The 22,682-nt window shown below is 36.1% G+C and overlaps 1 protein-coding gene across 8 annotated transcripts in view; it reads right to left on the bottom strand.

Annotated features, from left to right (window-relative positions):
• MIPOL1 (mirror-image polydactyly 1) overlaps positions 1 to 22,682 on the bottom strand; it is a 180,551-nt gene that overhangs the window by 135,464 nt on the left and 22,405 nt on the right. For all 8 annotated transcript variants that reach the window (XR_016466972.1, XM_090141339.1, XM_090141337.1 and 5 more), the window contains 2 exons: positions 14,822 to 14,901; positions 228 to 420 (listed from right to left, as the gene is read on the bottom strand). Coding sequence is in view for 7 of the 8 variants with exons in the window: in XM_090141339.1 (XP_089997465.1) it covers positions 228 to 420; positions 14,822 to 14,840 (212 nt within the window). In the remaining variant the exon portion in view is untranslated. The remainder of the gene's footprint in view (positions 1 to 227; positions 421 to 14,821; positions 14,902 to 22,682) is intronic.

The following is a 22,682-nucleotide window of genomic DNA, read 5'->3' as shown; positions in this document are numbered from 1 at the left end:
TGCTGCATTCCATCAGGAAAGAAGGACAGATATGGTGGTCATAGTTACATGTATAAGCTATCAACTAGTACACAGCGCCTAGACAGATCAGTTTTCCTAGTCTAAGTAAAAAAGTAGATTTCCTGATTCTCAGCTTCCCTGACATTATAAAATATTATAGCTACACTGTCTGCATTATGAGTTTTAGAAAAAAAAAATAATCAACATAATTTGAGGTATTTCTGTACCTTGATTCTCCAGGACTGGAACTGAACTGAGCACACATATTTGGAGGTCTTCCTTGACTGGTTACTAACAAATCTGAAAATTTCAGCACTTCATCTTCTGCTTGGATGAAGAAATCCGCTTTTTTGGAGGAGTTTGGATGAAGCTGAAATTCTGCACAGAAGTCTTCTTTTTTCTGTCCCAGGTTGTGGGTTTCTAATTGGAAACAGATATGAATTTTATTTTATTTTTTTATTTAGAGAAAAAGCACACATTTTTTACCATTTAAAAATGGTTTGCTACATTGTTATTTGTAGCAAAAGTTTAGTTTTCCACGCACACTTTCTTCATTCCACTGAGGAATGAGCACTGTGCTGCTTCAGGCACTGATGTAGCAGTTACTACCTACTTACCAGACTTTTCTCACGGAGTCCTGAAAAATTCACTACCATTTTCCAATCCTTCTTCCACTTCAATGACTGCTTAAAATGACCTTACAAATCATCCACCTATCTTTTTGGAAAAAAATAATCTCTATCCTAATGAGGCATGATGAATTTCCACTCTACACAAGTGAATTTTCAGATTTTGAACTGCAGTTTCACTTATATTGAGGTTTTTTTCAAATGCATTTTGGTTACAAAAGGAGTATTAACAAGTTGTAATTAGCAACAAACAACTTAAGGTCCCAATGGTCACTTCCAGAACGTGTGAGCTAGAGACTCATACAACTAAAGAATCCAGAGAACGCAAAGCACAAATTGTGTCAAAGGGAAAAATCATCTGATTATAGCATTGTGTATGATAGGCAATTCTCCTAAGCCTGGCTACTAGATATTTTTAGGATGTATTTCTGATATCAAGGTACTTAAATAAAAGAAGGATCTACATACCAAGAATATTCTTTCATAAAGCAAGAACAAGTTTTAATTATAGAACTATATTAAAAAATGATGAGGAAGACATTAAAAAAAACTGAAAATGGAAAAAAAAAAAAAGTATTTTTCTCAAGTAGGGAACACATAGTGAAGCTTTTGCTTATTTAATAAAGTTAGCATTTCCAGTCATTTTGGATAAATTGTACTTTAAATACTCATTGATCCAACTTATTACTTCCACCTCAAAAAAATAAGAAATTGACATCTACAAATTGCCTGAAAATGTACATCAATCAGCACCAAGGTGTCATGCTGCATATAAAACAGAAAAGCAGAAATTCCAAGTGAGAAAATATTAAAGCACGTCTGTAAAATCAGCTGCAAGAGATTCTTCTTTCTTTGAGGAAGGAAAGGCACAGACAATGGCACAGGTAAGATCCTGAGAGCGAAAAGAGAATCTTCTTGTGGATTGGCCGAAGATGGTTTAACAAGCCTCCACAAAAACCTGTGCATTACCATCATGTAGAAGTTTTCATATGTGCAACTCATCCATATTCTCTTGATCTACAAGTTCTCTTGAATCCACTCTCAGCATTCCTCTAAACTACAACCACTGATTTTCATACAAGAGAAACAACAGACAACAGTGCAGCAGAATCCTTGTTTCTGAATAACAATAAGCATGAGGGGATCATAACCTGATAAGACACTAATTAACAGATACAATCTACTACTGTTTCCAGTACTGTGATTGAAATGTATTCCTTGTATCAGATCGTTTTGCAGCTAATGCTAAAGTTGAACATAGCCACCTACATTCTGAGCAAATGTACACTGTTCACTGGCTCAGAATCCTGTAGGCTTGTGAACAGAGATTCCTTTAAGGTCCTGCTATATTTAAAAACCACATTCAAACTCTCATTCTCCCTTACTGTATATAGAATTAATTATTTCTAAAGAAATTTCTAAAGAAATCAACTGCTAAGAAATTATCCCAACATGGGAACGGCAAAGTTCTGAATCCTCTCCAATTAATCTACATGAAAAACAACTGTCTGTAGTCTGAATTTTGATTATTGCAAAGCCTTTTATGGGAGGCATACTTGGTTGTGTTTCCTATTTGATTTCCAGTATAAAGAACTGCCAGTCAAACACGTCATCCTGTCCACTTCTTCCATTTCAGTCACAGTGACCTGTGTAGATATATTTATATATAAATATTGCAAATTACGCTGTCACATTCTGAAGGAGGGGTGCAATGCTTCAACTGCCTTAACAACCTTTTCCTCTCTTTCTTCTTTGGGCATCAACATTTTCACCAAGGCTGTCATCCCTATTGCATGCTGTGCTGGTCTCAGTTGGGTGGGATTCCTAAAGGCAGATCTTACCAGTAAAGACTGAGGTGAAGACAGTGAGCAACGTAGTCCTTTCTCATCACAGCCTCTGCTGCATTTAAGCACTGGTGCAACATTTCTACACAGTTCCTTTTACACTTTATATATCCGTAGAACCCTTTTTTGCTTCTCTTCTCATCTGTTTTAAGATTAAATTCCAGATGGGCTTTGGCTTTCCAAACCCCATCCCTGCACAAAGAATATCTCTGCATTTTTCCTGTTCCTGTTTCCACATCTTCTATGCCTTCATTTTACACCTGAGTTCAGTCAGGAGCAAAAGGCATTTGGCTGCCTTTGCTTGTCAGGATAGACCATTTTTTAGCTTGCAGTAGGCAAATCTTGAATACCAGTGAGCTCTCTTGAATACTTCATCACACCCAGGACTGAATCTTATATAATTCTTTCAAACAGTTCACAGAGGAGTATCTACTCTCCTGAAGCCCAAGGCTGAGGTTCTGCTTCTGCCCTGCACCCTCCCCTCAGGATCCAGAACTCTACCATTTCATAACAACTGCAGCCAACGCTGTCTCCCAGTCCGATATCTCCAGCCAGTACTTCCTTGTTTCTAAGTACTGGATCTGACAAAGCACCCCTCCTTGTTGTCTCAGCAATCACTTTCTTCGGCAGTTGTCAACAAAGGACTCTAGAAATCTTCTACACTGTGTCCCACTGTGTTGACCTTCCAGCGGATTACCAGCATCACTGAAGTCCCCTACGAGGACCACGGCCTGCGAACATAAAGCTGCTGCTTCTTATCTGCAGGAGGAGGTAAATATCTGCAGATTAACTCCTGATTAAATTGTGGGCCAAACTGAAGATTGGGATACTTCATATGTCCTTTTATTAGTAAACGAAACCTTGTGGAAACAAGAAAAGAATTTAGCCTGGGTCTAGACCTGTTTTGACATTTATTACTGCTAATGTTGCTTCTTTAAGCAATTTATATTTGCTACACACCTTTCATCCATATTCAGTTCTCTCAAGTGCATGGGTAAGACTGAGCACCATACAGCAAACCTGCAAGTGGCATTCCTGGATATATAAGATGAAACACAGAGGAACCATCTTTCCCCCTCTTGGCACTGTAAAAGAGAACAAGACAGCAGCCTTCTCCACTCAGAATCAGAAGCACTCTGCTCAAGGGCATTAAGGTTAGAAGTTTCCTCACTTGTTTTAATAAAGCTTCAATTGTTTTGTTATTTTCTTTTGTCGACTTGCTAAATTTGTCATTAGAATGCTTTGAGGAAGTCATTTTGAACGTTGTCAGATCAATAAGAACAGTGAATTTTTTATTTCTACAAACACTTCCTTATTTAGTCTGTGACACTGCTCCCCACCCCAAGTAATTTAGGCCTTGGTACATGGCAGATTCTTGTCTTCCCTTTAAACCAAGCAGCAACGTTAATCAATGCACTTCTGTGCTTTTCTTCATGCCTCCTGCAAATTGTATTATGCACTAATTACCAATGCTGGAGAGACACACTGGGGAGTAAGTAGCATTTGCAATAATCAGGCTGCACAAAGAATATCAGAGAAAGCATACAACAGCCTTGAAATCTTCAGGAAAAATGGTGTAGTTTTCATTAAGTGGTATCACCACCATTGATTCTGGTTCTTAAGTACACTAAACAACTTATTTTCCATATAGAATAGAACAAGTTCAGTAGCTCAGATTAATATTTCACTATAGGGAGAAGCAGAACAGCTGATCTTCTGTTTTATGTATTTATCTTGAATGAATAGCTCATTCACATTAAAGGAAAGAAAGGCAAATGTTAGGAAGAAGAAATATAAAGACACTAGAAATAAAGCTAGGAATTGATTATAGGGGAAGTAGGGAGAAGATAATGTCGTCATAGCTTGCAATAGTAAAGGTAAAACAGAATTCAATGTTGGTAAGCTAGAAATGGTTAAAAAGTCAAAGTAAAAATATTAAACCTAAAGCAATTGGAAGGCAGCTGCAATTTCTCAGAGCTTTTCCTCAGAAAGGGGGGACTGGAAGTAACAGAGGTGAAAGAGCATCAGAGAATCCTGTAATATGGAAACTGGTAATACAGAAAGAAGCATTGAAGATGCAAGTGCACAGAAGGCAGAGTTTTGCCTTCAAGGCCAAGGAGGCAGCAACCTCTTTTATACACAGCTGGTGAGATGCATTCACCATTCCACCATCCAGCAAAGTGGATCTATTTCTGTCTGTGATTTTTAGCACCCCACCATCCAAACTGCTCTGATCACCTCTGAGATTTGCAGGGGGGTCTCTGAGGAACCACAACAAAAGGAAAAAACAGCGGCAACAACAACAAACCTAGAACATGCACACAGCACTGTAGAATCTATGCTTGGCTACAATCCACCCTGCAGAGGATGATGGGGACACCAAAAGTCCCAAACCAGCTTCAAATGTAACAATAGTTACCTACAGCTTTCAAGTATGTAAGCCAGTCTGTAGCACAGATAAAGCATGTTCTTGTCTGCCTGCAAAAGACTGCACGAATGAACCCATAAATGAATGGGAGTAAGAATAGAAAACGGAGTAAAATGCGGAAGGAAAAGAACAACCATATGCATTTCGGGGAAAAAAAATGCAGAACAAAACATGTTGCTGTACTTGAAGAACTGACTACAACCTTAATGACTAAATCCCTCCCAAATCCACTTGTTAACAAACTAATAAGGACACGTACTCCTTTTTCCCCACCTCTCTCCTGGGGCATTGGTGTGTGGGTCCCCCCACCCCATTAGTCATGGAACCAGGCCAAATCGGCCCATAAACCATTTTCAGTTTGACACTGTTTCCCATAGTATTCCCGTGGAGAAGCTGGCAGCCCATAGCGTGGGCAGATACGCTCTCTGCTGGGTAAAGAACTGGCTGTATGACCAGGCCCAGAGTATGGTAGTGGTCACACCCAGTGGGTGACCAGCCATGAGTGGCATTCCCCAGGGGTTGGTACTGGGACCTGTCCTATTCAATATTTTTACTGATGACCTGATGAGGGGATTGAGTGCACCTTCAGTAAGTTTTCAGATGACACTTGGGAGGAAGTGCCGATCTGCCAGGGTAGGAAGTCCCTACAGAGGGATCTGGACAGCAGGGCTGAGGTCAGCGGAATGAAGTTTAACGACTCCAAGTGCCAAGTCTCGCACTTCAGCCACAACAAACCCAGACAACTCTACAGGATTATGACAGAGTGGCTGGAAGACCACATAGAGAAACAGACCTGGGGTATTGACTGATGCTCAGTTGAACACGAGCAAGCAACGTGCCAGCAAGAAGGCCATCCTGGCATCCTGGCTTATATCAGAAACAGTGTTGCCAGCAGGAGCAGGGATCATCCTCTCTACTTGGCACTAGTGAGGCCACACCTCAAGTACTGTGTACAGTTTTGGGACCATCACTACAGGAAAGAGTGCTCAGAAAAATCAACAAAGCTGGTGAGCCATCTGGAGCACAAGCCTTATGAGGAGTGGCCAAGGAACCTGGAATTGTTTAGTCTTGAGAAGAGGAGGCTCAGGAGAAACTTCATTGCTCTCTACAACTACCTGAAAGGAGGTTGTGGTGAGGTGGGAATCAGCCTCTTCTCCCATGTAACTAGAGACAGGACTAGAGGGAACGGCCTTAGGCTGCACCAGGGAAGATTCAGGTTGTACATTAGGAAATAATTATCTGAGAGAGGGGGGTAGGCACTGGAACAGGTGGTGGCATCACTGTCCCTGAAAGTATTCTAGAAATATTTAGATGTTGTACTGAGGGACATGGTTTAGTGGGAAATACTGGTGATAGGTGCATGGTTGGACTAGATGATCTTAGAGGTCTTTTCCAACCTTGGTGATTCTATGAACATTCTATGATTCCAACTTTCCCAGCCATGGTAGTTAAATTAGTACTCTGCCTGAATATTCATTCATGAGCTGAAAATGACAACTAAAGTCTTTCTGACAAAGACAAATGTTCATTCACGTTAACCACTGCAACTTCTACCAAACAGAATGCTTGTGAAAGGCTCAGATAACAATTCACCTCATACTGAATGATTAAGAGGCATAAATCCTGAAAATGAGTGGGAAACACAAAACTAAAGGATTTTATAGGTATAGATATGCAAGAAAAGAAATTGAGGCTGGTGGAAGAAATCTGATCCTACTGCTTGGCATACGTGGAAAAAGTAAGAGTTGGGTTAGGATTTGTGCACTTTCAGAGCGTCTGTCCTTTCCTTTTTCATTTCTATTGGAGTTAACACAGACACAGCATGTATGATTAACATGCATATCTCAAAGAGCGTTATATTATTTTTACCTTTTTCTCACAATTTTATTTTTTCCAAAATCTGTGAGCTTGTATTCCCAAGAAAAGATACAGTTCTTATTTTTCAAGAAGAAGGTAATTCCTGTTTCTGGAAAATAATTACAAAAGCTCTATACAAAAACTTTAAGCTCAAGATACATTTTCTTGAAAAAAAAAAAACCAACAAAAAAAACCAAAAAGCCGTAACTAAAACAAACAAGTGCAGCTTTACTCACCTTGGGTTTACTACAGATATACTTAAAATATAGTTACTTAGTCCCCTTCAGTATCATGTAGTTCACTGAGAACCAGTAACTTTCAATTACAAATAAATCACTGATATTTTATGACACCCTTCCTATCATTCAAAGAAGACTGGACAACATTTAAGACAGTTATTCAGTAAGACTCAAAGATCTCACTAAATCACTTGCGCAGCAAGACAGAATGGCTGTTACAGGAAACCTGATAACATCAAGGCTGAGCTCTGAATAGTTTTGTAATATAAAACTAATTCCTTTTAATTTCTCAGTGCTCTGCATAGCCAAAAATATCACATAAAGAAGTGCCAAGGCATTGGTGCTTATGAAGAGGAAATAGCCACAAAGATGCATTGTATGTTCAGTGTCCCAACAATCATCAAGTGAAAAGGATGAGGCAAGTCTGAGATGGAGTATGTGATCTTATAGTAAGAGACAACTGACAGAGGTTCATTTCAAATCCTGAAAGCAACATTTTCTCAAGATATTCACATGACAGACTACAGTATTTCTACATTAGAAGACTGACATGCTGTGTACATGTATAGAAACTTCTTGTAAACTTCTTGTAATTTCAGTAGAATGCAGAAGAAATGAAACCATTTTTCTTTTTTACATTGACTATAGTTTTAATACAGAAAACATGAATAATTAAAACTGTCAGTTAACCTTTTTTGGAATTCAGATTTATAAAACAGTAAAACTCTAATGAATGATCATTGGCTATGGTTGTACTTATTACACCCAAAATCCCAATCAAATATACCAATGTATTCTTATCAGAATTTTATTGAAAAAGTTCTCTGCAAATTAAGTAAAAATAACTTAAGCTGTATTTGGAATTAAAGCTTGTTGTATATCCCATAACATAAACACACACACAGAAAAAAGAGGCTTGAAAATAACTTTTTGTCAGCTAAAATACAGACAAAAGCCAGAAGTTTAATGATTCATTTTTAATTTCTTAAAGGAATCTGAAGAGAACACTGAATTCATTCTGCATTAGCAACTTAAGCACGGGGTGACACCTGTGTTACTTTGAGTGCTTCTTTATTCACCTGTACTTGCATGGAACACTGGCAACACCCTTCTTAAAAAAATAAATTGAGGAGATTAAGAACAACTGGAGTTACTCTGGCAAAGGCTATTTTTACAATTCTCTGAAGACTGATTATTTTTGTAATGATGCTTCCCTTGTCTGTCTCTCATCAAGTCTTTTGCTCTCCTATTTTGCATCCAAGCAGCAATTGAAGAAAGTACCATTAGAAAAGGTAGAAAAATGCTTCCAAGTCTTTTAAAAAAAAGTGACCAACCATTATTTCAGTAGTCACTGCTGTTAAATTGTGATGCACTTATTAATGTGCAAATATCACACATTTCCTTTGGCATTCCACTCTCTATTTGCAATTCATTAACACACTGTTCTTTTAAAATATTAGTCTCTGAGAAGACACCAGATTTTCACTGGATTGGTCTCATACTTGAAAAAAGCATTTTTATACTCTGAATGCATCAAAACAGCAGAATCTTTAAACAGATACTAAGTGGGATTCACAGCAACACAATGTTAGTTCTAATGGATGGATGATTGTGTTTGGTCTTTTGAAACTTTGAAGTATAGGTAAGTCTTGATCACACAAATTAATAAATCCTAAAGCTGGAGTTAACAATAACCATTACACCCAAATTCTGCAGCTTAGCCCAGCCAATTTTTCAAAAGGTCAGGTTGTGAACTGGAGAAGATCAGGGAGGTCCACCGCATAGCTTTGTTGCCAGGCATCTCTCGTCTGGATTGTTGCAGGCATTTATTAGTATTCGTCAGCAGACTCAACAAAGCAAACAAGAAATTCAAGCACGAATAATAAAATGAAATGCTGCTATATAACCCTTTGTCATTCAGCAAATACGGGACTTTTTAGCTACATTGTTCCTAAACCTGGGTTACTACTTTAATTTTTCTCCACAGTGCTGACTGAATGAGTATGCATGTGTGTTAAATGCAGAGCTCCCTTAACAACTGCAGGACTGCCATTTAATCTGTTGGTAGATGGACCATTTCCTGTGGGAACTCTAGCTATGATTTCCAGATCCACCAAATAAATCTCAGATTAAGATTCCAAATGAAACCTGCCTTTGGCAGATAAAAAATGTCAAGATGGATATAAACAGTAAAATTATAAATTATCTAGGTGTTGCACGATGACTTGATGTGCGTTTTTTGTTTACACTTTCCCCGATATCACAACTATACAAGGCATTCATCAAATGTCACACTTTCATAATATTGGAGGCATCATTAAAACTGTTTGGCTAAGGACCTTGAAGTGTTTAAGCAGTAGCTCAAAAGTATATTTGTGCAAAGTAGAAGAATAAATTTACATATCAGCAGCAGCTCATAAGGGATGGGTAAATATTCTGTTTATCTCTCATTGTAATTCAGGTTAGTTTAAATACAGGGTTTCAGGATATCATTACAGCCTATATGGAGTTATTACATAATTTCCAAACATAGTGTGTGCTAGAGTTTTACTAAGCATGCTGTGTTTATATTTTCTAAAACAGCTGAAAACAAAGTAAACTCTTCTATCCCATTTTTCTTTTGCTATTGTGATCCCAGACAATTGCTTTTCACATATAGCCTCTTTCATTATCTAAATCTTAATGATCCAGAACTCCCTTTTATCTAGGGAGGGTCATGTTTCCTGATGCCCATTAATTATAGTGGAAATTCTCTTATCCAAATGTACTCAACCTCCCCTACCACAAACAACTACGGCTTTGCTGAATTTCGTGTTCCAAGATATGTCCCAGAAAACGACAGCCTTACAATTATTTAAGAAAAAATACTGTGACTTTAAATGTCCAACATAAGAGAAAGGTCACTGTGTGAAGTGACCGGAAGACACCTCATCCACACACCCTGATACCCGCATACCTCTACTAAAAACACACGTGAACTCTCAGAAGTGAATCTCCAAGGTGCACTAGAGATCCAGGGCATGCTTATTTATTAAATAAAATCCTTTGTTACACCTTCATGCTGAACTTAAACATCATTCTAGTTAATAAAGTACTAGCAGCAAAAGTTTCTAAAGAAAAAATAACCATATTTCTGCACTTTTGCCAAGTCTTCTAAAGGTCTTCCTGATGCACCACGTAACAATCACTGTGGAATAACTGCTGCTCCTTCCTGAAGCACATTTCAAGACATTCTGAAGTAAGCTGCACTCAAATATTAAACACTAAGGAGATTCTAAGTGCAATACTTCAAGGTGTTCCCTCTCCCCACCTGCAGTGCTTGCAGGACTTGGTGCAGGTCGGGCACTACATATTTTCAGTTTTTTAACAAAATCATATCACAGCATTTGAATGAGTCAGGCAGATACTGAAGACTTACTTGTGCTTCTTATGACGTCTTTCTCCACTCGACCTGTGCTATATTTAACCATTCAAAATGTATAAGAAAAGAAAGGGGTAGGAAAAGGAAACATGAGAATTTATATATATGAAAGAGGGATTACATTTATAGGAAAGATTAGACAGCAGCAGATCTTCACATCTTATACTCTGCAGAGAAACCTGCCACCATTCTTACCACTTTAAAATGGGCAGCTAGCATGCAGCAAGTTTGAGGCTGAAAGTACAACACCCATGCAAGACACAAATTGAGTCACATGTTGAAGAGAATATTGTCTCCCTGTGTATCATGTGGATTCCTCTGCATAAATACACACACAGCATTCAGGTCTTCCTCCTTTTCCAGGTAAGCAGCATTCCTTACTGCTAAAAACAGGGAAGGAAAGGAAGAACTCACTCACAATATCTCATCTTGAGGCATGTGAAAAAAGAAACAGACTTCAATATGACAATTGTTGTTTATTCTGCTTCTACTGCAGCCTTGGAAGAAAAACTTTTACTCTAATTAACCTGCAGCTGTAACTGATGTATTCTGGAGAAAGAGGAAGCAACTCCTCTACCACCAATTGCATTCTGACCTAGCTAGATCATCAGACAAAAAAATGAGTAAAATCTTTACAACATTTCAGCACTTTTAAAGCTTCCTTTACCCCTTCATCTTGGTGGGTGGGTGTTAAAGTCACACAACAGTAATTCCAGACAAGTTCTTGTAATTACTATAAAATCATGCCCTCCTTCCCCCCCCCCCAAAAAAAAAGAAATTAAATAACTGTACAGCTTGAAAAATTAGCTTTTTCTAATGACAATTTACAAATCCATGGTGAGGGGCAGAAGTTTCATTTCTAGGAAATTAGTGAAAAAAGATGATAGATTTTACTCAGCCTATGCATATGACTGTCGCTGCCTCAATTACCATGAACACAAAAGTAATGGCTGCTGATGAAGAGCATTTATAGATGGCAGTAAATAAACGCACAAAATATTCTAGTGAGTTTTTATTCCCTGAAATATTATTCATTACACAGCAAAAGAATGCAGAAGTATTTTTCTAAACAACACGGACACACACACATCATGACCATGACAATACAAGGAAAGCTATGGCTAGATTCTTAACCGAAAACACCATGCACTCATGCAACACGAATGCACAAACACACAATGCAATGAAAACTACTGTCTACAAATAAGCCTGTGGCATGCATTTGTGTCTGAGCAGTTCTATATACAGATAATTTGTTCATTAACTTTGCATAGTTGTTCTCCTCTCTTTCTCCTGGATGAAGCAAAACTAGAAAGCAACAGCTCACCACCTGATACAACACTTTTCAGACTTCCCTGCACCATCTGATTCTGCAATCCCATTCCAATCTACATTTCCATGTGTCTTTCATACTGGAATCTCCTCTGAACTGGAGTTTCCAGGCAGGCAATTTTAAAGTATTTTTATGAGTCATGCAAGCATTCTCTTGCAGGACAACAAGCTACAGTGAAAGTGTCCATGTTTACCATAACTTAGAGCTGACACAAATTCTTAAGGGTGAAACTGGTTCATTGACACATATTTCTGTAGATGCTTTAAGTAGCGATTTAGAAATGTGCATTATTCCACTGCTTGAAAAATATAACATCTTTTAAAAGAAGTCAACCGTTTCCCATTAAAAATAAACATCTTATGAATTTTAACTAATAATTACACAATGCATTTTATTCTAGAGTCAGCAACATTGTCAAGCTGTCGTCAAAACAGACCAAACAGTATTCTGTATTCTAAGACTTCATCTAATTTCTGCCTTGTCCTTAAAAAACATGTTCACTCAGAAATATGACCGAAGTAAAACACTACAGCAGTGAGAAACAAGTATACTTCACTCATTCAAATCCCGTACATGGCAAGAGTCAAATGAAACACAATTTCCAGTATTTCAACACTTACTGCTTCACTATCGTTATAACTCTTTTGTAAAATTGACATATCAGGTCATGAACATATATCTAAGGACAGAAAGAATCCTCTTATGTTTTGATGTTATTAATGATTCTGCATGTTTTTTCATGCATGTAAACCCTGAAGAAGTAAGAATGCAATCCAGGTGCAGAGCGTACCTACAGCCCTACAACATTAAGTGATGCAGCTATTTGCTAATACAAGTTTATTTTTATAATAAACTAGGCTTTATAGTTTCTATTCTGAATATTTTTTCCTTTGGAAATTACAGAATCTGTACTGGCCTGCTGCCAACATCCCTAACACATTCCCTCAAGTATTGTTAGAAATGAGAAAAGTCACTATCCTTTTAAAAACTGAGTCCTATGGTAATAAACAGTACATTTCATCAGATACAAACCCAAAATAATAAACCTTGGACTTATTGATCCAAACAATCCAGAATGCTAAAAACAAATTATCAACTTTCAAACACTTCAGATATATTAAACATAGACTTTTTTTTTCAAATATTTTATAACACCTATTAACAGGCTACGTATTAACCCACATAGCCACCACAAACCTACCACTTCTCAGTACCTAGCATTTAAAAAAAGATAACTCTCGTTGCTTAACTGCATTTTCATCAAGCCAGCTAAATTCAATCTCAATTTATTCAGTACGTTATTAAAAATGAATATTATTAGTTTTTTTTTCTAAAAACAGCTTTTGAACTTCCAAGTTATGAGGCAGGAACAGCCAGTACAGTACCCACTGCAAAAAGGAAAGATGTCGCAGATAAGGAAAGTAGAACACAGAACGGTACACAATTCAACTTCAGACATTTAAACAGAAAACTTAAAGTTGCTCTTGTTTTTTTAAACTTCCCTAAGAGTACAAACAAAGACATGTGATTAATGATACAAAAAAAAGAGAGATAATAGGGTATTCATTTTTTTTTCCAGTTTTTCTATGACCATATGAAAAATTCTATTAGATTCACAAATACGTAAGTGGTAGCTTAGAAGAAATAGCTTTCTTAACAGCACAAAATATTAATTTAAGGCATCAGAAAAATAATGCCTGTGACACTCAGCAAATATCCCATTTTTAAAGTACCTAAGAGCTGCAGAACAGCTTTTCTCACAAATGGATAGAAAATATTTCACGGAGAATCAGTTTATAGTATTCACTTGCAGCCTACTTTGGAAAGTTAACCTTTTGAACCATTCTTAGGGTATGCTGACCCCTAAAGGTCTAAAAATACTAAATCTGATTAAGCCATAACACACTGAAAGCATAAATTCTCAGAATACAGTTCTCCATAAGTTGATAGAACATTACTATTTCTGTTTTCAGTGCATTTGATTCTAAAACATTTTAAAGTTATCTCAGTAATAGCCCAAAATACCATGATTAAATTGGTCTTAACTTGGTCTACAAGAAGTTTGTCATAAACAATATAGATAGGAATTCCTGTAAATACTAAGAAATGCATAATCTCCAAGAAGTGTTTCTACTCTCTTCCAAGCATCAGACTCTCCTCATGGAAAAACTCATCATTTATTACGGCTTCTGAAAGAAAACATACAATAAAATTCCAAAAAAGAAATACACGAAATACTGTCTCCCATACAGGCATCTTTGATGTCAACACACCTGGTTCCATATTTTTTCAATCTACATAAAGCCACTTCCTGGAAAAAATCCACCCTTCTACGACATACTGCATGTCTCCTTCCTGTGTGTTTGCTTTCTTCAATCTTTGTATTGTTATCTAGATACAGGTCACTTTCTGACACTTCTGTAAAGTCAGTCACATAGCATGCTCTCAAACTCAGCTTTTTAAAAACTTTCTTTCACAAAGCATAGAAAAAATATCTGAGAGCAACACTGTGATCATCCAAATACAAAAATATCCTTCCATCCTGATGAAGTTTAAAACTTTAGTAACCACAGAAGTGGTGAAGATCCTCCCTTCCAAGCAAACCAAAGCCCTCTCAACCCCATTACTGCCTATATGTGGTTGAGGTAGTAGAAACAGACTACTAAATATTAGTGGATGTCTTAACTGTACTCTAGCCAGGTGTGAATAGACAAGAAAGTTAAAGATAGCCTTCATGTTTGTTGTTTACTTCCCCACATTTTCAGTAAGTGCAATATACAGGCTAAGAATTAAAATTATACTTCTCACAATTTTAATGAAGTAGTTTCAATAACTCAAAGTTAAGCTGATAAACAACATTTGTTACTTTGCATGCACATATACAGAAGTCTGGGAAGAATCATATTTGTAGTTAACTCAAGCACTTTCAAGAGGCGGTGTATTTTTTCTTTCCTTTTTTTCCTTTACTTCCAAAGCCAGCTATGTATCGGCAAGAACAAATACATTCCAGTCACTGCCTAGCACTGGTAAAACACCTGAGGTTCCTTATTAATATCTTAGAAGTCCTTACCTTTTGACAAGTTCTCCATTTGTTCTTCTCAAGTTGTTTGATCTGGCACTAGCTCCAGTTTTTCCTCCAACATTTCAGAGCTAAAATAAAGCAAACCCTAGATAAATAAACTTGAAACAATACGTTATAACACACCTATACTTTGCTTTCATTTGACATAAAATTTACAAGACAAATGATTTTAGGATATTTATAATAGCACAACAAAGTCCACATACTCTAAAAGTGAGAATTTATTTTTCTCAGTAAAATATATATTTTTTTCTCTTCACATATCTATTTTTTCTACTAATTTGCTTCAGCTTTCTACTGTATGCAATGCCTTCATGGCAAAATTTATGTTTGTCTTCTTGTTCTAGAGTCTGGTCTTGGAAGGACATGCTACTGAGCAACAGCACAAACCAGACTTGAGGCAATGAGATTTTGGCATTTACTACAGATGGCAGAATGTGCTTCAATTCTTTCACCTGTTTGAATTTCCTGGATAAAACAGAGGTGAAGTAGTCCTTGACCACTGCACCTCTGAATTTGCAGACTTTTTAAAACAGCTAAATAATTTAACCCATCTTACTATGGGTTACATATTGCTTCAGACTATACAGTTAATAATATCATTGCAAAAAGCAATCCTTATCACTCAAAAATAAGCCCTTCAATATAAAGTTAGACTTACTACGTAATAGTTTTAATGTTAAAATATATTTTCTCTTATAGGATAAAAATAAAATTATATTTTCATGAAATACGTAATATAAATAAATTAGTAAATTAGTAATCTTATTAATATAGTAACAATTTTATTATTTGCTCAAGCATCTCCTTCAGAATGTGTTATACAAAGAATAATTTTTCATCTTCTACTGCATCATTATGCTTATTTTGTATGCATTCTCATGATTTTTTTTCTTAAATTTATTACAAGATAGAACACATTACTTGAAGAAGCAGTGACTCAATCATGAAAATACCCAGAGTTGCCATTGTGCTGATAAGTATAATAATTAAAACAGCAACAATAAAATTAACAAAATATTTGAAAATTCAAGCAAGTTTCACCAGGACATACATTTTTACAAATACAGCAGGAGAAGAAATTGTTTTTTTTTTTTTTAGATTATACACAAAAGATAAATAGATGTTTTCATTTTATCTTTCAGATAATTTAAAAAAGTATAACACTTCTGCAAACACTCATGATTCAAGACTCACACTTTTTCCAGAAATATATATCTAGCCCATATTGCGACTATTTATAATTAATAACAAATAAGAAAGTGTTGATTTGATGTGGTTAAGTCCTAACAAAAAAATAACTTCACTCTAAATTGCAGAACTCTGAGCTCCTTACAGAAGTTCCTCAAATGAAGCTGTACACTTCTTTTTCAATTCTGTATAACTGTGTTGATTTGGAGTTGTCAATCTTTTCCTAAGTTCCTCATTTACTTTTGGATTAGCTTAAAATTTAGAAGGTTATTAATATCAAGCAGTAGGTTTCTGTCAATGAAGCCATTTCCTGACATATTGCACAAAAAGGTTCATAATAATTGCAGTAGTTTAATAAGACAGTCATATAGCAAGACATGAAGAAAATACGGTATTTAATAACCTCTGGAGTATTTTAAAACATGTCTTAGGGCCTTAATGTGCCTAGTAATATACTATTTAAAACCATAATTTTATCCCTCCACAATATACAGTCATTCTTCCTCGCCATTTACCCAGCTAATGAATGCCAGCAATTAGTAAAATGTAATCCCATTGCACAATCATTTTAATGCTTTTAGCACTCAGAAAAGTAAACACCAAATTAATACTGCTCAAGCCATATCAGATCCTAGTTGGAAGCAAGCAATTATAGTTCAGCTCCTCAGGTGTAATTAAATGATTGGAATGATTTAGTTCCATAAATGCAAGTTAATTCATAAGCAAGCAACAAATATACTGGGAGTAATTACAAGAAACATTGACAGTCTGATCAGGGCATGTTCTTTCAAGGACCTGATGTAGAAAAATGCTGCCCTCTCCTGGAAATTATGGAGCATATGAAACGCATATTGGAGAAAGAAGTCAGGAGACTTTAAGGTACTCTCTCTTCAGTAGCAGAAATATGTTCTGCTAACTAGTACGAATGAATTGTTTTTAGGTCAGGGAAAATAAAAATATTTTGATACCATACTAATGTAAACTTTTGGTTAAAGAGAAACAAAGATCTTTTGCCACTCCCTAAGATTCTCAGTACAATTTCCCCACTGTTAGAAAGAAATTGATGGTAAATAAGAACAAATGTTCCGTACACAAAGTAAACTGGTTGTTCTGAACACATATACAGACACTCCAACACGTATCTAACTTATACACAACACTCATGTATCATTCAAGATAAAGCTTTGCAGAGCATATTTCAAAGGTCAAGTATCTTTAGAACCCAAACTTACAAAACATTATTGAATCCTAGAATTGTTTGAGTTGGAAGGGATGCTTAAAGGCCATCTAGTCCAAACCCCTGCAATGAACAGGGACACAAACAGCTCAATGAGGATGCCCAGAGCCTCTTCCAGCCTGAGCTTGAACGTCTCCAGGGACGGGGCTCCCACCTCTGGGCAACCTGTTCCAGTGCCTCACAACCCCTATCATAAAAAAACTTTTTACCTTATGTCCAGTCTAAATCTCCCCTCATTTAGTTTGAAACCACTTCCCCCTGTCCTACCTAAACAGACCCCACTAAAGGGTCTGTCCCCTTCTATCCCACAGTGAGTGCCCTGTTAGATGCTGAAAGGCTGCTCCCAGGTCTCCCTCAGCAGAGCCTCTTATTATTCAGTGTTAAACTTCAAGCCAACAACAATCAGCAGCTGGCTACAACTGTGAAGGTTTTCTCAGCAAAAATCGTCATCATTAAATAAAATAAATAAAATGCACTTATTTTCAGGCTTTTCTTCACTTTCATTTGAATACAATGTTAATGATCTATATAATAATAAAAAGAAATTTAAGGTGAAGATTAAAGTATATCGCTGGACCCAAACAAAATGGAAAATACAAAATGAAACTGTAACCCCAAATCTAGAGTTAAAATTAACTACTAACTTCCTTCACTTCAATCTGTGTTAGTTAAGACTACTCCTTCATCAAGAAACCTGAAGGTACTTATCTGTTGAATATAACAGGCACTGATCAAGTGAAATTCACTCTAAATAATTAAGTACAAAACTATTTACATATATGAATATAAATTAACCAACGTCTTCCCACTAAATAGAAGAAATCATAGATCTGCCTATTTGGTCCCCTATAGAAATAACGAACGCTTTTCCAGCGCAGCACACAGCAGCATGTGAGAAAAATCATACGCTGTGGTCAGTATCCATTTTCCACAAACACAAATGAAAAAAAAGTAAAAAGAGCTTTCTTCAAAAAGGTATGATCAGTGTTAAGACCTGAAATTCTGTACCAGTAGCACTTCAGCATCAAAATATGTCTTTGTTTCACATCTCTGTGTATTTCAAAAGAAACCAAAGCTGAACACAAATATCATCACTGCTACTACACCTACGGTGGAAATGAAATAAATCAGTTTAAGAAATCATATTATTAAAAGTTTAAAATGTACAGCACATTTGCTTTGCCCTTTTGTGTCACAGTCCTATTTTTCTATTCAAATCTTGTACACTGTAAGTTAATTGCTTTTGGAAACTACTTATTATTCATGTAAAAATTAATGTGCCAATGTGTTTAAATCCTTTTAAATGACCATTCATGCATCTTTCTTCTTTAAGTGCCAATGAAATCTGTCAAAGATATCAATGCAAGATGGTCTTAGAGAAAGTTCTAATAAAGATTTTTTCTGCTAACATAAGATTTTCATTTTCGTCAACTTTACTTAAATTCCATTAATTTTTTAAGCTGCTTTTAATAAATTCACAAGTAAAAAATTTTAGGCTCCATAGTCTGTCATTTGTGTTCCAGCTGACTTTATGAATATTAATAGCAGTGTTATCCTGATTAAATAGGCTTCATATAAAATCCCTGTGAATCCTATAGCTCAGACATCTCATTTTTCCAACTCTTTATGAATTTGGATTCAGACATTAAAGTGGAAAAAAACTTAAAAACCAGATTCAGTAGTACATTCATGTACCCTTAGGCAAAAAAAAAAAACAACCCACCCTCATGTTCTAATGAGTCAAATAATTAGAATTGATAGGTTCGCATATTGAGATTTCAGGCTTTCAATAAACATTCAACACATTTTAAGTCTAATGAAAACATCAACACTTCTCAGAACAAAGGATTAAGCATCTAATATAAAATAATAATGTCTATCTTTATCTTAAACAACAGATGATATCTCCTTAACTCTTCATATTGGAGTGCTGATTTGCAGAAGTATTTTCCAGAGAGAAAGAAATCAGTACATGCCTAATTACATAAGCGTGCGTATGAAATAGATGAACATTCTCATTTATTATAGGTGCCCGGTGAAAAACAGCATTAACATCTAACAGGGGTATACTTGAGCAAAACCAGCCTTTTCTAAAGAATGTTGAATTGAAACTCAAAGGAAACGTTAACATGATCCAACAAGGGTCAAGCAGTCACACTTGCAAACTCCCAACTTCTTTTCATACTTGTGTGTTTGAATTCACACCTGTGAGAAACAAACAAGGAAAACTAAGCTAACTTCACTGTCCTTACTTTTTTTTTTTTTAAATACACTAGTGCTAAAATTACTACTTCCTCATTCATTCAGGGATATCTTCTGAAAAGATGGTAATCAAACTATTTCAACTTTCATTATATTGCAATGTGAATGGATTTTACAAGAAAAAAGCTAAACAAAATGACTTATTTAGAGGGAACGTATTCCAATACTCATCATGACAAACACTCAGCAGAAATTAAAAACAAGAGGTATAGAAAAACAACAAGTCTACAAAGTTTGAAGCGTACATGTTTGACTTTTGCAGTTCTGAGTAGTCTTTATGACAGCTGTGGAGGTAAGCCTGCTTTCAGAGGAAAGAGCTTCTGCAACATACAGACAACACAAGTGAACACCACACAAAATCTCAAACTTTCAGCAACCTGACTCTCTAGACACTGAGATCACTGCCAGGCTACTGCAACCCCAGCAAAATCCTCCATTCAGCTGCTCAGATCCAGAGCAACTACCGTTCCTAGAAACTAAACGGTTGCTGAGGCCCTTCTATTGAAATCCGTGATGGTTGTAAAGCCCACGTTCCTTCTACTTGCCTTAACAGGTGTTTTGATCATGGCCTTTGCTCCTGCAACAGGAAACAAGTGCTTGACGGTGACAATGGAATTCACCTCTTAATGAAAAATCCTTGGGAGCATTTATCACAAAGGATGGCTACCCTATCCACGGCTGGCAGAACGAGACACCAGATCCCACTGCCCTTTGGAATGGCTCCACGCCAGTCATTGTTCTGCTCAGTGATGCACCTGAGTTGCCACTGACAGCGTGGGGACAGAGCTATTAAGGAGAGGTGACACCACATACTTCATGGACAAGGAAATAAAGAATACCTTTTTGTATTATTATTGTAAGATTAATTAGATTACCAGGATCTCCTAAAATATCCTGAAACGTTTTGCCTCAGGCCAAGCTAAGCTAACAAACTTAATTTAAGAGGGTATACCGCATAAGAAATAAAGCTGCCTTCTAGAAGCACTTTGCAAAAGAACAGACTGCTTTCTTTAGCTTTAGGAGCTTGCCAAGTTTTGATATATTCCTCCACAAAAAAAAAAAAAAGAAAAAAATCACATTTCCTCACTACTGTGCAAAACGTTATATAAAATCAGAAATCTAATCCAGCCCAACATTAATTAAAATTTCTTTGGGGCAGTTAGAAAATTATCAAAGAATAACTGAAATAGCCACTTCAAATATTTTTCAAAGAATAAAAACAATTTTAGACACTCAATAACCATGAAATACAAGCTACTACAGAAATGTGACAATAATGTTGCCTTCTGAATTATATTTTATTACTCCTACTTGCTTTTAAATATAAATATTTCATGCAAAATATTATGTTTCTTTTTAAGAAAAATATAAGACAAATGCAAGTGTATTAAACCTTTAAGTGGATGAATGCAGCTTAAGCAGTACTTCAAACACAGAACTCCATTACTGCCACAAGGTCTTCAAGATTTTACTTACAGAAGTAATTGCATTATTTGGAAGCTTGATAAAAACACTGTTCTAGAGGATAGAATCATATAATAATCCCTAACTTTTCTCCCCTCATAATTCTTGGCCCAAAAAGAGATGAGGCACTTGCATTAAATTCCAAGCAAGTTGTGTAAATCAGAAAAATACAAAGAACTGGGGCACAGATATTTTTTATTCTTCTGCTGCAGCAACTCCTTTTCATTTTCTCTGAAGACTTTGCATCTGATGCTTTAATGAAGACATATACTAAATCACAGAACACTTGTCCTCTACGTTGTGCTTTTCTAAGTTGTTGCAATTTTCAACTGTTGTAGAGTTTTTACCTACTTAAACTTATTTGGATAGAGGATTTGTCTTTTTCTTTATTTTTTCCTCCCTAATTTCTGCTCTTAGTTCAATTTTCTCTTTACACATAACAAAAAGCGTTTCATTTGCACATTAAATCACTAATAGCCAACATCCCCGTATCTTTTCAACCCTATTATATTCTCTCCCCCATTAACAACTAAAATACCAACTTTGTATTTTATTTAGTAATTTTCAGTCTGTTCTGTCCTCTTCTTCTCCAGTATTTAACTGTCTTTTTTTTTCCCCTTTCTTTTTTTTTCTAGCTTTTGTCTTTTCCTTAACAATATGTCTTTTTCCCCTATGACACCTTTTTAAAATTTAAAGTAAACTGTGCAAGATCTTGTCAAAGTTTGACAAAGTTTGACTTTGACAAGACCTTGCACAGTTTGTCTCTACTCTTTTTGTCACTTTTGAGACAGTACTGAAGTTATGTGTCTAGTCTGAGGCTCTTTGTCTGGCACAAAGAGAAAAAGGCAGAAAGCCAATAAGGAGGTAACAACAAAACACCAGCATCAGCATAGCATTTTGAGCATTACTTGTCTAGAGCACCACATTTTTTTCAGTTTCCTACAAGACTGGACAACATAGTATTAGGCTTAATTTAGAATTCTGACTTACACACTAACCTTCAATAAACTGAAATTGGAGCACTGTTATGTAGGTATTTCAACTGACTTTCTGAAAGCTCAAACCGCACAAATCCCCAGCCTTTTACATCCCCCAAGAAAGAAGTTGCTTAAGAAAAAGTCACTGCAACTAAAGTAGTTCCAAAGCTAGCTATGGAAATAATGAGAAACATTCGAAGATATAGTTCATACTTGCTATTTGAAATTGCACATATATTCAATACCTCAAAATTTCCAAATCCCTAGTCATGATTTCTTTTAACACAGAAACAGTTTACTAGCTTACGTTATACCATAAACGCAAAAATAAAATAACAGACTATTATGAGGGTGTAAAAATGAAAGGCGATAACTTTGTGTGCCATAAATGCAAACCACTAGTAGTAGTATCACCAAACAGAAATGACATTCCTTCTGTCCAAAGCATCCCAATTTAATTACTGAGCTGACTTTGCAGAATGAAGAAAGTTTGAACAGGGTCTTTGAAAAGGATGGGAGGCAACAAACAAAACTGAAGAAACTCTCAGTTTATCCAGCGAACTCACATTTCTCAAAGTACCTTCAATTTTTTTTTTCTGACAGCAAATGCATTAAAAAGCTGAAGCATAAAGGCTACAAAATAGTGTAGATATTGGAGCCTGATCAAGAACTGTCATTAGCTAAACATGTAAAGGCCTGCTAGAAATGTGCCAACCCT

This window comes from Phasianus colchicus, chromosome 5 (assembly GCF_987193195.1).
Source record: "Phasianus colchicus chromosome 5, bPhaCol1.hap1.1, whole genome shotgun sequence".
Classification (NCBI taxonomy): Eukaryota; Metazoa; Chordata; class Aves; order Galliformes; family Phasianidae; genus Phasianus; species Phasianus colchicus.
The sequence above is the reverse complement of the archived record's forward strand: the minus strand, read 5'-3'. Positions and strand labels throughout refer to the sequence as shown.